Source organism: Mobula hypostoma, chromosome 23, assembly GCF_963921235.1.
Source record: "Mobula hypostoma chromosome 23, sMobHyp1.1, whole genome shotgun sequence".
Taxonomy (NCBI): Eukaryota; Metazoa; Chordata; class Chondrichthyes; order Myliobatiformes; family Myliobatidae; genus Mobula; species Mobula hypostoma.
In genome coordinates this window covers 1,699,016-1,715,831 of record NC_086119.1, presented here as the reverse complement: position 1 = coordinate 1,715,831, position 16,816 = coordinate 1,699,016, and the positions used below count along the sequence as shown (strand labels likewise).

Below are 16,816 nucleotides of genomic sequence, written 5' to 3'. Positions count from 1 at the left end.
TAAGTACATGGGATAACCCGGTAGGTCATGGCTCCATACGAGGGGTGACTGATAAGTTCGTGGCCTAAGGTAGAAGGAGGTGAGTTATTAACTTCAAAATAACGAGAGCTGTATAAATCATCTCCTTCTACTTTAAGCCATGAACTTATCAGTCACCCCTGCTGTGGGCACTTTCTGGAGGTCCAAGACACTGACTTCTACAAAGAAGGGATCCGTATGCTCCACGACCACTGGACTAAGTGCGTAAATGTAGGAGGGGACTACGTTGAAAAATAAATGTGCTAGGTTTTCTAAAATTGACTCCTTCTACCTTAGGCCACGAACTTATCAATCACCCCTCGTACTTCGTTCAACAATGAGAATATCCTGCAGCTGAATTTAAGGTTTATCTTATTTCTGAACATGGGGCCCCCTGACCCATGGATGGATTTATTCTAAGTGAGCAGAGTAGCGAGCTCAGCGGTGAATTCACAGAAAAGCGCCGCTCTGCTCAATGCTCCACATCAAACATAACAGCCGAGATTTCTCCCCCTGAACCCACTGACTGTGCTCCACAACAGACAGCTAACCTCACGGGGCTACCAACGGGCCTTACATCCAACTGCCACAGGTTCTCAGACTCTTTCTTGGAAGTGGTTAGATAGTGGAATTTGTCAGAGATGCAGTTAGGGGTAAGCAGAGAGAGAAAGGACTTGAAGGTTATAGAGTAACAGATGCAGAGCAATGGGAGCTGGTTTGTGAAAAGCAAGGCTCCTTGTCTCTCCTACCTTCAATCATTCCTCATTTTCAAAAACCAGTCAATTCTCTCCTTGCACACTGGCAGAATAATTCCATAGGACGTAAGAGTGGAATTGGGCTATTCAGTCCATCAAGTCTGCTCCACCATTCCATCATGGCTGATTTATTATCCCTCTCAACCCCACTCTCCTGTCTTCTCTCCGTAACCTTTGACTAATGAAGAATCTATCAACCTCTCCTTTAAATATACTCAATAACGGCTTCCACCACTGCCTGTGGCAATGAATTCCACAGATTCACCACCCTCTGGCTAAAGAAAATCCCCATCATCTTTGTTCTAAACAGATATCCCTTTATTTTGAGATTATGCCCTCTGGTTCTAGACACTCCCACCAAAGGAAACATCCTCTCCACATCTTCCATAGTTTTTAATAAGATCCCCCCTTCATTCTTCTAAACTCCAATGAATGCAGGTCCGAGATAATTCTGAGGAAGAATTGGCTGAAATCCATGAAGAGCTGGGAATAAATTCACCTGAGAGCACCGATCTAGTTAGTAATGAGAAGGCTGTGGAAATTAAACTGGAATATACCGGAAGCCCATCTTGCACATCGAAGATTAGAAGGTCAGGAAGGGAAGAGGCAGAACATAACTAATATTCCCTACACCTTGTATTGAGTACAAAAATCTCCAATAAAATTAGAGAACAGAATTTGAAGACACGCATTAAATCATTATGCATTAGGTGTGCTGACTGAAAGATGGCCACATTAGTAGGAGCCATTCACTACAACTAATCATGCTCCACTACAGATCTGGACTGGACGTGTCTAGCAACCTACAGGCAGTGCGCAGGCCCGATTCAGTAGGTTATCTGTGCATCAGCTTACAAGGTGTCAGTAGGGTTGACATCAGCTCTCTGTCAAAATTCTACTTCAGGAAGGAGGGGTGGATCAGGCAGAATCAAGCCACTGAAGGATGGGACCTGCTCTCAGGGTTCCATAAAGAGTCCGGCTCGAATTCGGAAGCTGAGGATCTCGGGGTTCTGGAGACAGGCGGATTGAGGGTCGCTATCACGACAGGAGACCCGGATGACATCGGGGGTGCTGAAATATCTACGGCTGTATGCCTGGAGACCTGGGATCTTTGCGATCTTCAGGCACAGAGCTCGAAAAAAGCGACGTTATGAACTTTTAACATCGTTAACCAGCGAGTTGTTTGTTATGTCTCCCCGCTCACTGGGAAAATGGAGACATCTCTTTCTCCCTTATTAGGGAGAGAGAGAAAGAACCTGAGATATGTGAAACATGAAGTCTTTGGGGTAACGGCAAGTCCGTGTCTTTGCTCACACTTGAGTGCTTGGCGGTGGTGCCGATGTTTTTTTGCCAGTGGGGGGTGGGGGGAGGGGGGGATTGTTGCTCGCTGCAGCTTATGTGTGGGGGGGGAGCTGGGGGGGGGTTCTTTGGGGTTCTAACATTTAACAATTGTTCATTCTTTGGGACACTCCACTGTTTTTGTGGATGGTTGTGAAGAAAAAGCATTTCAAGATGTATATTGTATACATTTCTCAGACATTAAATTGTACCTTTGAAAATTTCCTACCTTACACTATCTGGTGTATGTGCTCCAGACTCTCACAGTGTAGTAGTGCTCCCCACAGAACACCCCCGATGGTATATCCCCCACAGACCACCCCCGATGGTATATCCCCCACACACCACCCCGATGCTAGTTCCTCACAGACCACTCACGATGGTATTCCCCCCACACAACACCCCGATGCTAGTTCCCCACAGACCACTCACGATGGTATTCCCCCCACACACCACCCCAATGCTAGTTCCCCACAGACCACCCCCGATGCTAGTTCCCCACAGACCACCCCCGATGGTATATCCCCCACAGACCACCCCCAATGGTAGTTCCCCACAGACCACTCACGATGGTATATCCCCACAGACCACCCCCGATGCTAGTTCCCCACAGACCACCCCCGATGGTCTCCCCCCACGGACCACCCCCGATGGTATATCCCCCACGGACCACCCCCGATGGTATATCCCCCACAGACCATCCCCGATGCTAGTTCCCCACAGACCACTCACGATGGTATCCCCCCACAGACCACCCCCATGGTATTCCCCCACAGACCACCCCCGATGGTATCCCCCCCACAGACCACCCCCGATGGTCTCCCCCCACGGACCACCCCCGATGGTATATCCCCCACAGACCACCCCCGATGGTATCCCCCCACAGACCACCCCCGATGCAATCCCCCCAAAGACCACCCCCGATGGTATATACCCCACAGACCACCCACGATGCTAGTCCCCCACAGATCACCCCCGATGGTATCCCCCCACACACCACCCCAATGGTGTTCCCCCACAGACCACCCCCGATGGCCTTCCTCACAGACCACCCCCGATGGCCTTCCTCACAGACCACCCCCGATGGTGTTCCCTCACAGACCACCCCGATGGTATATCCCCCACAGACCACCCCGATGGTGTTCCCCCACAGACCACCCTCGATGGCCTTCCTCACAGACCACCCCCGATGGCCTTCCTCACAGACCACCCCCGATGGTGTTCCCCCACAGACCACCCCGATGGTATATCCCCCACAGACCACCCCGATGGTATATCCCCCACAGACCACCCCGATGTTATCCCCCACAGATCACCCCCGATGGTATATCCCCCACAGACCACTCCCGATGCTAGTCCCCCACAGACCACTCCCGATGGTATATCCCCCCACAGACCACCCCGATGGTATATCCCCCACAGACCACCCCCGATGTTATCCCCCCAGACCACCCCTGATGTATCCCCCACAGACCACCCCCGATGGTATATCCCCCACAGACCACCCCCGATGGTATATCCCCCACAGACCACCCCCGATGTATCCCCCACAGACCACCCCCGATGCTAGTCCCCCACAGACCACCCCGATGGTATATCCCCCCACAGACCACCCCCGATGGCCTTCCCCACAGACCATCCCCGATGGTGTTCCCCCACAGACCACCCCGATGGTATATCCCCCACAGACCACCCCCGATGGTGTTCCCCCACAGACCACCCCGATGGTATATCCCCCACAGACCACCCCCGATGCTAGTCTCCCACAGACCACTCCCGATGGTATATCCCCCACAGACCACCCCGATGGTATAACCCCCACAGACCACCACCGATGGTATAACCCCCACAGACCATCCCCGATGGTATAACCCCCACAGACCACCCCCGATGTTATCCCCCGCAGACCACCCCCGATGTTATATCCCCCGCAGACCACCCCTGATGTTATCCCCCCCCAGACCATCCCCGATGGTCTCCCTCCACAGACCATCCCCGATGGTCTCCCCCCACAGACCACCCCTGATGGTATAACGCCCACAGACCACCCCTGATATCCCCCCCACAGACCACTCCGATGGTATATCCCCCCACAGACCACCCCCGATGCTGTTCCCCCCACAGACCACCCCCGATGGTATCCCCCCACAGACCACCCCGATGGTATAACCCCCACAGACCACCCCGATGGTATATCCCCCCACAGACCACCCCCGATGTTATCCCCCGCAGACCACCCCCGATGTTATATCCCCCGCAGACCACCCCCGATGGTATATCCCCCACAGACCACCCCCGATGTTATCCCCCCACAGACCATCCCCGATGGCCTTCCCCACAGACCACCCCCGATGGTATCCCCCCACGGACCACCCCCGATGGTATCCCCCCCACAGACCACCCCTGATGGTATCCCCCCCACAAACCACCCCCGATGGCCTTCCCCACAGACCACCCTGATGGTATATCCCCCACAGACCACCCCCGATGCTAGTCTCCCACAGACCACTCCCGATGGTATATCCCCCACAGACCGTCACCCCCCGATGGTATTCCCCACAGATTGTCACCACCATGGCCTTCCTCCCCCAGCCATCCCCGATGGCCTTCCCCCACAGATTGTCACCCCCATGGCCTTCCTCCCCCAGACCGTCACCCCCGATGGCCTTCCCCCACAGACCGTCACCCCAATGGTATTCCCCCTCAAACCGTCACCCCCAATGGCATTCCCCTTTACACTGTCACCCTCTATAATGTTGCTCCTTAACTGTTACCCCCTGTGGCGTTCCCCCTTACACTGTCACTCCTATGGCATTCCCCCACCGTCTGTCATCCTTGATGGCACTCATCAAAAACCAACCTATCCAATCACAGTCAGCCCTGATGGTGTCCCCCACAAACTGTCACCACAGAGCGCCACCCATGAAGGTGACCACCAAGGACAGATTGTGACCCCCACAGTCTGCACCCCTGAACGGTGACCCCCACAGAGCATCACTCTGATGGAGCTCCCCACAGTGTGACCGTCACCCTAAATGATGCGCCCCCAAGTCTGACCATGACTCCCATAGACTGTCATCCTTCTGGGCCATTAACCCCGATGGTGCTCCCCAAAGGCCGTGACCCCCAATGGCGCTCCCACTAATTTACGGACTCACACAGCAGCAGCGATGCCCCACTGGTGTACAGCAGCTGGGACCTGGCTGATTTTTCCTATGTAATCCAAGAACTGTATGGCCCTAACTACAGGCATCTGGCTGAGAAGGGTAAAGGCGGAAAAGCAGAGAGCCCTGTGTATGTACGTCGGGAACTTTTGCAGACTAGCTGCCATGTTACACAGAGGACCTAATGTGTCTATGTGTGTACATTCAGACCAAGTCTATATCACAAACAAGAGAAAATCTGCAGATGCTGGAAATACAAGCAGCACACACAAAGTGCTGGAGGAACTCAGCAGGCCAAGCTGCATCTATGGAAAAAAAGTACAGTCGACAGTCTGGGCTGAGACCCTTGGGCAGGACTGGAGAAACAAGGATGGAGTAGATTCTGTACCAAATGGTTTCACTTTATAGACAGCAGGCAATGCAGTAGAAAACAGTGAAGTACGAGCTGACTCAACTGCAGTGATCGGCTTACTCACCACATGTGACCACTGGGGGCCTGCAGTGAGACGTGGCTGCTGTACTGAAAAGCAGGTTGCTCCTTTGATAGAACTGGCTCCTAAACAATGAGAGAGACAAAGGAAACACACTTAGAGAATGCTCATATCAGCGCTAGAATCCTTGCCCACATCGGAACGTTATCTAACTCCAGTTCACTGTAATAGTGGAAATACAATAATGAATACAGAACACATAGTGTTTCCAATGTCTGCTCTGCTTCATGTCCAGGAGAGATGCACTGGGGCAGCATGGTAGCATAGTTGTTAGCACAATGCTTCACAATTCCAGCAACCCAGGTTCAAATCCTGCCACTGCCTGTAAGGAGAAACCGTGGGGCTGAATTCCAGAACTGTGGGGTAATGTTACAGTTATCTAAAACCTTGGTTAGACCCCACTTGGAGTACTGTGTTCCATTCTGGTCACCTTACTACAGGATGTGGATACTATAGAAATAGAGTACAGGACATTTACAAGAATGTTGCCTGTATTGGAGAGCGTGCCTTATGAGAATAAGTTGAGTGAACTTGGCCGTTTCTCCTTAGAACAACAGAGGATAAGAGGTGACTTGACAGAGATGTATAAAATGATGAGAGACATTGATCGATTTGGATAGACAGAGACTTTTTCCCAGGACTGAAGTGGCAAACACGAGGGGGCATAGTTTTAAGGTGCTTAGAAGCAGGTACAGAGGGGATGTCAGGGGTAAGTTTTTCCACACACACAGAGTGGTGGGTGCGTGGAATGCACTGCTGGTGACGGTGGTGGAAGTGGATACAACTGGGTCTTTTAAGAGACTCTTAGATAGGTACATAGAGCTTAGAAAAATAGAGGTCTTTGCACTAGGGAAATTCTAGGCAGTTTCTAGAGCAGGTTACATGGTTGGCACAACTTTGTGGGCCGAAGGGCCAGTAATGTGCTGTAGATTTCTATGTTCTATGTTCTAAATTATTAAACTTAATATCCTTTTGCACCAATGTTTTCTGGAGAGCAAAAATATTTCATCGCATCTTTCCCCAGATGTTCTAAAATCCAACTGCCTTATAATCCAATTCAGCAACATGTCAAAAACTACTTATTTCGCTTCTCAAACCATTTTTGAACTGAAAACTCACATAAAATGTTGGAGGAACTCAGTAGGTCAGGTAGCATTTATGGAGTTGAACAGTTGACACTTTGGGAAGAGGGTCCTGACCACAAACAAGAGAAAATCTGCTGATGCTGGAAATCTGAGCAGTACACACAAAATGCTGGAGCAATTCAGCAAACAGGGCAGCATCTATGGAAAAGAGTATAGTTGACGTTTCGGGTCGAGAACCTTCAGCAGGACTGGAGAAAAAAGCTGAGGAGTAGATTGAAAATGTGGGGGGAGGGGAGAGAGAATCACAAGGTGATAGGTGAAACGGGGGGGAGGGGGAGGGGGAATGAAGTAAAGAACTAGGAAGTTGATTGGTGAAAGAGATACAGGACTAAATAAGGGGAATCTAATAGGAGAAGACATAAGGCCTTAGAAGAAAGAAAAAAAGGGGGGGGGGAGGAGCACCTGAGGGAAGCGATGGGCAGGCAAAGAGATAACGTGAGAGAAGGAAAAGGAGATGGGGAATGGGGTCCACACCAGAAGTTTGAGAAATCAACGTTCATGCCATCACATTGGAGGCTACCCAGATGGAATATAACGTGTCGTTCCTCCACTGAGTGTGGCCTTGTTGCCACAGTAGAGAAGGTGAAAGATAGATAGATTGACATATCAGAATGAGAATGGGAAGTAAAATTAAAGTGGGAGGCCTCTGGGAGATCTCATTTCTTCTGGTAGGTCTCCCAATCTGTACTGGGTCTCACCGATATACAGGAGGGCACAGCAGGAGCACAGGACACAGTATATGACTTGAAACCATACTGATACTTGCATTGAGAATATGAGTCAGATGTATTCTTACTGAGTTGGATGCCATGAATTGTGTTGTTTTTGTGTAGGTGCAGTGCAATCACATAAAATTCTTTTAAAAAAAGTAACAAGACAATCCTTGGGTTCGCAGACCATTCAGAAATTGGAATGAGACTGGTAAATAGATGGACTTCCGGTAGCGCTCATGGAGTGAAGTCGCGTTCTTGACTCGCTCCATTACCTCTGAGTTTTTTCTCTCTATGGTCAGCTATACTTTAATTAACCATTAAGGCATCAATTCTTACAATACTTTGAATTAAACTGAATTCTCCGACAATTGGATGATACTTAGATCTGCTATGTCTAAGAACGGGAAAAACGGCAAGGATGGTAAACCTCCGGTTAAACCGAAAGCTACGGATCTCCCCCCGACTGAATCACCGGTGACTTTGAAAGCGATATCGGAGTTAATTCAGAGGGAAATTTCAACCTCTGTTAGGGAGATGATTCGTACGGAAATTGCAGGCCCTGTTAAAGACCTGATTCATACGGAAATCTCAACTAATCTCCAGAAAATTGCCGATTCAATTGATAAGATGCAAACATTTATTGCGGAACATCAGTCGGCTATATCTGATCTTCAAAAATTCGCGCAACAAAGTGAGCTTAAGATGGGGAAAATCGAAGAAACAATTAATGTAATGAAGAAGAAACTTGACTTTTTGACTTTTAAAAACTCTGACTTGGAATCTAGAATGCGACGGCAGAATTTACGAATGATCGGGGTGAGGGAAGCTGTGGAATCTAACAACCCCATGAAATACTTTTCTCAACTTTTAAAAGATGCATTCCCTACTGTATTTCCTGACCAACCACCGCTTCTGGATCGTGTTCACAGAATCCCATCATACTCGTCTAGGTCAGATAGACCTAGGCATGTTATCTTACGTTTTCATTACTTTCAAGACAAGGAGAGACTGTTTCGATTCGCTCGATCTAAAGGTTTCATTGATTTTTCGGATCTTAAGTTCCGATTCGTGGAAGATTTCAGTAAACCAATCTGGGACCAACGGGTTCGTTACAGATCCGTGATGTCGGAATTCTATAAGATGGACTTAAGACCAGCGCTGCTGTACCCTGCACGTCTAAGGATTCGCATGTCAGATGGAGCCCTTCGTTTTTTTGATTCTCCATCGGATGCCCAGAGTTATCTGGATCAACTTTCATCTTCAACATCCTAATTGCCTTTTTTTAATTATCTCCGTTGATCGGAGGCTGTGAATTGGTTGGTTTTAACTTTTTCGTGCCCTATTTGGGCAGAAAAGTTTATTTTTGATTTCTTAATATGGTTGCTAAACTTTCTTTTTAACTGCGTCATTTCTTTCTTTTCCCAGGGGATTCTGGGTGGTTACTTCCTTTTTGTCATCTTACGTATTTCCTGTGTGGCCTTAAATTTTGTAGTTTTTTTAAAATTTTATTCTGTTTTGCTTTTTATAACCACTTTATGTCAATAATCTTATTTTTTCTTGTTGCTGTGTCTATTCATGGGTTTGAGGTTTATTGTGGTTTTTTTTTAATATATATTTTCCGGCTTTTGTTCTGTTCTGTGTGTATTTTAATTGAGCTACCTTTTTTTTTACTTTTTTACTGTTTTACAATTAGCTGATCCTTTTCATATTTATACCTTTTTTTTAGGGAGCGTATACCGGAAGTCATGGGGGTAGTTTTAGCGCTTGCTTCTTTCTGGCGGGTCTGCTTTAGATTTTGCCTTGGGGTCTTGGGGCGTGGGGTGGTGGGAGGGGCTTCACGTTTTAGTTTGTTTCTCTTTGGGCTATATACATTATTGAAGTACTGGTTGCGTCCTTTTTCCCGGTATCTTTTGTATGTTCTGTTTCCTCTCCGGGTTTGTGGGTCGCGCCTATCGTCAATCCTCCTTGTTGTGGGTTGACTTTAGGATTTATAGAGTCTATTATTAATTTTGTCTCCTGGAATACTAACGGTCTTAATCATCCTATTAAAAGGAAAAAAGTTCTGGAAGGGATAACAATTTCATTCGAACTCCAATGCTAAGATTCGAGGCGTCTCTATTTTTATAGATTCCTCAGTTACTTTTATACAACAGGATATTATCTCTGATCCGAATGGTAGATTTTTATTGGTTAGTGGTTTACTATTTAATAAAAAAGTAGTTTTGGTTAATGTTTATGCTCCTAATATGGATTGTCCGGAATTTTATAAATCATTGTTTGATCAGTTTCCGAATTTGAACGAGTTTTCATTGATCTGGGGCGGAGATCTTAATACCTGTTTGTCTCCAGCTTTGGACCGTTCGGCTCCTTTACGGACTTTACCTAATAAATCTGCAAATCTGATTAATTTTTTCCTTTCTGATTCTGGGTCGACGGACATTTGGCGTTTTCTGCATCCTCAGGAAAAAGATTTTTCCTTCTTTTCACATGTTCATCATTCCTATTCAAGAATTGATTATTTTTTCATTGATTCTCGTCTTATTCCTTCAGTGATTAAATGTGATTATGATTCTATAACCATTTCGGATCATGCTCCACTTAAGCTTTCTATTAAAATTATGGCCAATATACCAAATAATAGACAATGGCGTTTTAATTCGCTGTTGCTTCAGGACTCGGACTTTGTTAATTTTATGAATGCACAGATTGAGCTTTTTTTTACAATTAACCATACAGAAGATATTTCGGTTAACACTCTTTGGGACACTTTTAAAGCCTATATTCGGGGTCAGATTATTTCGTATTCTGTTGCTTTGAGGAAGAAACAGAAGCAGGAGGAGATGGCAATTGTGGACAAGATTAAAGAAATTGATAAGAAGTATGTTATGGCTCCTTCTGAGGAGTTATACAAACAAAGAACTGAACTTCAAATGGAACACAGTTTACTACTCTCGTCCTCGATTGTAAACCAATTAAAGAAAACAAGAAGTGACTTTTATGTTCACAGTGACAAAATTGGCAAGCTGCTGGCTAATCAATTGAAATCTAATTATGTTAAATCTCAAATCAATCAGATTTATAACCAAAATGATCGATTGATACTGGATCATGTGGGGATTAATCAAACCTTTTGTGATTTTTATTCTTCTTTATATCAATCAGAGTCTCCTCGAGATTCTAAATATATGAATGATTTTTTAGATAAGTTAGACTTCCCTCAGATTTCACAGGATATGTCTTCTTTATTAGAAACTTCCATTACAATGGATGAGATTAAGAATGTTATTTTTTCTATGAATCTGGGGAAAGCTCCTGGCCCTGATGGGTTTACCGTTGAATTTTATAAATGTTTTGCTTCTTTATTGATTCCTTGGCTCTGTAGGGTTTTTGAGGCTTCTTTGAAACTTGGTAAACTTCCTGAATCTTTTAATAGAGCATCAATTTCTCTAATACTAAAGAAGGATAAAGACCCTGCTCAATGTGCATCTTATAGACCAATATCTTTATTAAATGTTGATTCTAAAGTTTTTTCTAAGTTATTAGCAAATAGACTAGAAAAAGTACTTCCTTCTATTATTTCGGAAGACCAAACGGGTTTTATTAAAGGTCGTTACTCTTTTTATAATATTCGTACATTGTTAAATATCGTTTATACTCCCTCACAAAATGTTCCTGAGTGTGTTATTTCTTTAGATGCCGAGAAAGCTTTTGATAGAGTAGAATGGCCTTATTTATTTAAGGTGCTTGAAATGTTTAATTTTAGCTTGAAATTTATATCCTGGATTAAACTGTTATATCACTCCCCTGTAGCCTCGGTTCGTACTAACTCTTTAAACTCACCTTTTTTTCCTCTCTTTCGTGGTACTCGACAAGGCTGTCCTCTTAGTCCCCTATTATTTGATATTGCATTAGAACCTCTTACAATTGCTATTCGAGAATCTTCAAATATTACTGGGATAACTCGGGGATTAAAGTCCCATAAATTATCACTCTATGCTGATGATTTACTTTTATATATTTCTAATCCTGAGAAATCCATTCCTGCTGTTTTAGAGTTATTAGCACAATTTGGTCTTTTCTCAGGTTATAAATTAAATCTTAGTAAGAGTGAACTTTTTCCGATTAATAAACATCTTCCCTTATATTATAAATTTCCATTTAAATTGATTAATAATTACTTTTCATATCTTGGGATTAAAATTACTTGTAAATACAAAGATTTATTTAAGACTAACTTTTTACCATTAATAGACCATATTACTCAACTTTCATCTAAATGGTTTCCCTTATATTTAACTTTGATTGGTCGTATTAATGCAGTTAAGATGTTTTTTTTGCCAAAATTTTTACATGTGTTTCAGGCATTACCAATTTTCGTTCCAAAATCTTTTTTTGATAAAGTTGACTCTAAAATTTCTTCATTTATTTGGCAGAATAAGAATCCGAGACTGGGTAAAATACATTTACAGAAAGCTAAGAGAGATGGAGGTTTAGCATTACCTAACTTTAGATTCTATTATTGGGCTATTAATATTCGACATATGAAATTTTGGTTACTTGACCAGGATATACTATCTATTCCTAAATGGGTAGCATTGGAATTACAATCTGTTCAGGGTTATACACTTGGTTCTATTTTAGGCTCCTCTCTCCCTTTTGATTCGAAACGTCTTAAGCAGGTCTCTAACCCGATAGTTAAATATGCTTTGCGCATTTGGTTTCAATTCAGAAAATTTTTTGATCTTAATCAATTCGGGTTAGCGATTCCTATTTTAGGTAACATATTTTTTCCTCCCTCTTTTACGGATCGCGCTTTTCAAACTTGGAAGACTAAGGGTATTTTACGGTTTTTGGATTTATTTTTAGATGGTTCCCTTATGTCTTTTGAACAATTATCTAATAAATATAACTTATCAAGAATACATTTTTTTAGATATTTACAAGTTAGAAATTTCCTAAGTACTATACTTTCTTCCTTTCCAATGCTTCCTCCTACATATATTTTAGATTCGATAATTAACCTTAATCCATGTCAGAAAGGTGCATCGGCTATGATTTATAATATTATTATGAAACTTAGGAAAGCTCCATTTGATAAGATTAGGGTAGATTGGGAACAGGAATTGGGGCTTACCATTTCTGTGGATGATTGGGGGCAGATTTTACAATTAGTTAATACTTCCTCTATTTGTGCTAAACATTCCCTAATTCAATTTAAAGTGGTTCATAGAGCACATATGTCCAAAGATAAGTTAGCGCGTTTTTACTCGCATATTAATCCTTTCTGTGATAGATGTTCGGGGCAGATAGCCTCTTTAACTCATATGTTTTGGTCTTGCCCTACTTTGGTAACTTTTTGGAGAGATATTTTCAATATTATTTCTAAGGTATTAAATATAGATATCTCTCCTCACCCTATTACTGCTATCTTTGGACTACCTAAAATTTCTAGTAATCTTTCCCCTTCAGCCCGTAGAATGATTGCATTTCTTACTTTAATGGCGAAAAGATGTATTTTACAACATTGGAAAGAGCTTAATGCTCCAACTACCTTTTTTTGGTTTTCTCAGACGATTTTATGTTTGAATTTGGAGAAAATTAGAAGTAACCTTTATGATTCTTCATTTAAATTTGAACAGATTTGGGGACTTTTTATTCGATATTTTCATTTAATGTAATATTTACCCTTTTTTTTTTCCACTGTTTTTAATGGAGGTCGGGATTGAGGACGTGATTTTAAGTTTAACTCTGTTTGGTTTCAAGTTAGCCCATTGCTTTGCCTTGCTTTTAGTTAGCTGCACGGTGGGTTTTTTTTTGGGGTTTTTTTTTTTCTTTTTTTTTCCATTGATATATATAAAATTTAGTACACTATTATGTTATCTTGGTTTCTTATGTTTAAATTACATTGTTTGTAGTATTTTTTTTGGTATTGATATCTTTTGGAATTTTATTATACTTTAACATTGTATTAATGTTTATATGGCTTACCTTTTTTGTATACTTACTCAATAAAAAGATTTAAAAAGAAAAAGAAAGAGACTGGTAAATAAATAAATTACTACAGCACAGAGCCAAGTGTTAAACCCCTTCAGGACTAAATTTCACATCTTCTTCACCCCTTAAGGCACAAAATATAATCCAATGGGGCTTGACATAGCGTACAACAATTTTGCCATAAAACAGATTTTGCTTTGTTTTAATTGTGTTATTTCCTGTCAAACTCTTGCATAATTTACATGTCATTGATGTTTTTCTTGTGAATGCTGCTGATCTGATGCGATGTGCCTGTGATGCTGCTGTTCGGAAGTATTTCATTGCAAACATGGACTTGCTAAACTCAACTTTGACCTTACTTACCTCTTGCATTGGGCTCTCCTGTAAGTGAAAATGTTTCCACATCTACCTTAGCAAACCCTTTCAGAACTATTTCTAATCAGGTCACTTTGCCGTTTGCAGCAAAGTGAGTGGTTGCAAGGCCCAAGGACAGAGGGCAGGTCTGACTGCTGACTCCTTGCTATCAAAGGGTAACCACTGTCTAGTGACAGCCTTGTGAAGTATCACCATTAACATTTTAATCCACCTTCCTGCTGAAGCAGAGTGTTTATTCACATTGACATTCTCTCAGGATGTCAAATAGCTATCATAGCTATTCACACCTGTTTGTGGCTCAAAACTCTGGTCTTTTCGGTTAGAAAATGCAACCAACACAATCCCACAGTGTAAAATGATGAAATATCTTGCTGTAAACATACACAAAATGGAGGAACTCTACAAGTCAGGCAGCATCTAAGGAGAGGAATAGACAGGTGATAAAAATAGTCTTACGTAAACCTTCAGATTCATTTTATTTATCACACATACATCGAAGCATAGCCAGTACAACCTAAGCGAGTGTTGTCATACATTCCAGCGCCAACATAACATGCCCACAGCAGAAAAACACAAAACACAACAGAACAACAGCAAAACAAGCTACCATTTAAAGTGTAAATCATAAACACAAGAGATTCTACAGATGCTAAAAATCCAGAGTAATAAACACAAAACGATGGAGGAATTCAGCAGGTCTGGCAGCATTTATAGAGGAATGAACAGTCGACATTTCGGGCTGAGATCCTTCATCCAGTCATAATGAGGAGTCTCAGTCCAAAACAATGACTCTATTCCACTCCATAGATGCTGCCTAACCTGTTGAGTTCCTCCAGTATTTTGTGTGTTACTCTAAATCACTGGGATTGCTGGAGGGTGAGATTGATGGAGGGCATCATCTTGTACTCACCCTGCCCACAACTCCTCTCCCTCGCACCGTCTCCAGCGTGCCAGAGAGGCTGAAGATGCGCCAGTGCCTTTCCCGAAGCTGTACCACTTCTGTGCCAAGGTTCTCCAGCCGAATACAGTACCGCCACTGTAAAGCAGGTCAGTCAGACACAAGTCAGCCAGTCAAATCAAACTTAATTCATTATCAAAGTACCTGTACATCTATAAGATAAGATATTGCAGCAGAATCAGCCCATTTGGCCCATCGAGTCTACTCCACCATTTCAACATGGCTGATCCAATTTTCTTCTCAGCCCCAATCTCCTGCCTTCTTCCCGTATCCCTTCATGCCCTGAAATATATCTCACCATAAACTACCTTGAGATTTGTTTGCTTGCAGATATTGACAGGAAAGTAAACAAATACAACAGAATTTAGGAAAAACTATACATAAATAAAGATTCACAAACAACCAATGTACAATAAGTAGAGTCCATGAACGTAAATCTATAGGTTGTGGAATCAGTTCATAGTTGAGGTGAGTGAAATTATCTATGCTGGTTCAGGAGCCTGATGTTTGAGGGGTTAATAACTGTCCCTAAACATGGTAGTGTGGTACCCAAGGCTCCTGTACTGAATGCCCGATGGTAGTAGCAAGAAAAGAGCCTAGATGGTGGGGGTCATTGATGATAGATGCTGCTTTCTTGTAACAGTGCTCCTTATAAACGTGCTTACAGGTGGGGAGGGCTTTGCCTGTGAAGGACTGGCTGTATCCACCAGCTTCTGTGGACCTCAATCAGGGCCTCAAAGTGAATCAGCAACCCAGGCTCCCTTGGATGGAGTGGGGTGGGGTGGGGTGGTGTGTGGGTGTGTGTGTGTGTGTGTGTGTGTGTGTGCGTGTGTGTGTGTGCGCGCGCACAGTTATGTACATACGTGCGTGTGTGCGCATAAGTGTAGGTGTGTCTGTGTGTTCTGTGTGCATTTAATATTCAGGATATTTTCCTAGGAAGAAAGTGTAATTGGAATCAGTGCTAGACGGGCCAGTCTAACATTGACTATTGAGCAAGTCTCCATCTGGGGAGGGGAGAGCAATGCAGCTGGACAAGGAGACGGGAAAACTGCAGGATTAATTACATTAGCTGGAGGCCATAGGACCCAGACAGTCTGTCAACAACAGGGGTGGTGCTCCCCATCGCCACTCGTCACCCTGGCCAAGCAGGGCCTCAGTCTGAGCGGCTGGACCATCCAATCCGTCCAGCCAGCAGCAGTCGTCACAGAGAGCCTCCGGAGTTCACCCCACACCAGACAGTGCAGCAATGAGGTCCCTGCAGAGCATCAGTTTGCATTAGTTCCAAGGCAGCACTGGGTCAGATCTCCCTATTAAGTACATGAGTACTGTACTTGACGCATATGAATGATAGAAAAATGGAGGGCTATGTAGGAAGAAAGGGTTAGATTGATTTTAGAACAGGTTAAAAGGATAGGTTAGCACAACATTGTGGGCTGAAGGGCCTGTACTGTATACACTGCAACAGGTTAGCATTCAGTGAGGTCGTGCCAATCAGACTTCAGGGGTGTACAGCTGCTGCATTCATAAAACACCAAATATGAGACCCAGGGGGACGGTGACATTGTACAGTAGAACATGAGCAGCAGGAACAGGAAGTGCTTTTCACTCTTCGGTCAAAACCATTTGGGTTTACTGTTTAACGTACTCTAAAGCCACAGGGGAGCCACATCCTCACTCAGTTCTCTTCCAGGTCAGACTCCCACCACAACATCTCTTCCTGTCATCTCCCTGTCCTTCCTCTCCTCTCTTCTTCCACCACTCTCACTACTTTCAATGGTCCCATGTTCCCAGCACCTCCAGAACATCCCGTTCTGTGTGGCTCCCCTTCCCAGTCACACACCATTTCATTTTCATTTCTAACTACA

General features: G+C 43.9%; 1 protein-coding gene across 2 annotated transcripts in view; it reads right to left on the bottom strand.

Moving 5' to 3' along the window:
- The window catches only part of poldip2 (polymerase (DNA-directed), delta interacting protein 2), a 41,611-nt gene that overhangs the window by 4,386 nt on the left and 20,409 nt on the right, over positions 1–16,816 (bottom strand). For both annotated transcript variants that reach the window (XM_063031955.1, XM_063031957.1), the window contains exons 9-10: positions 14,904–15,029; positions 5,752–5,831 (exon numbers count right to left, since the gene is read on the bottom strand). In XM_063031955.1, the coding sequence (XP_062888025.1) occupies positions 5,752–5,831; positions 14,904–15,029 (206 nt within the window). The remainder of the gene's footprint in view (positions 1–5,751; positions 5,832–14,903; positions 15,030–16,816) is intronic.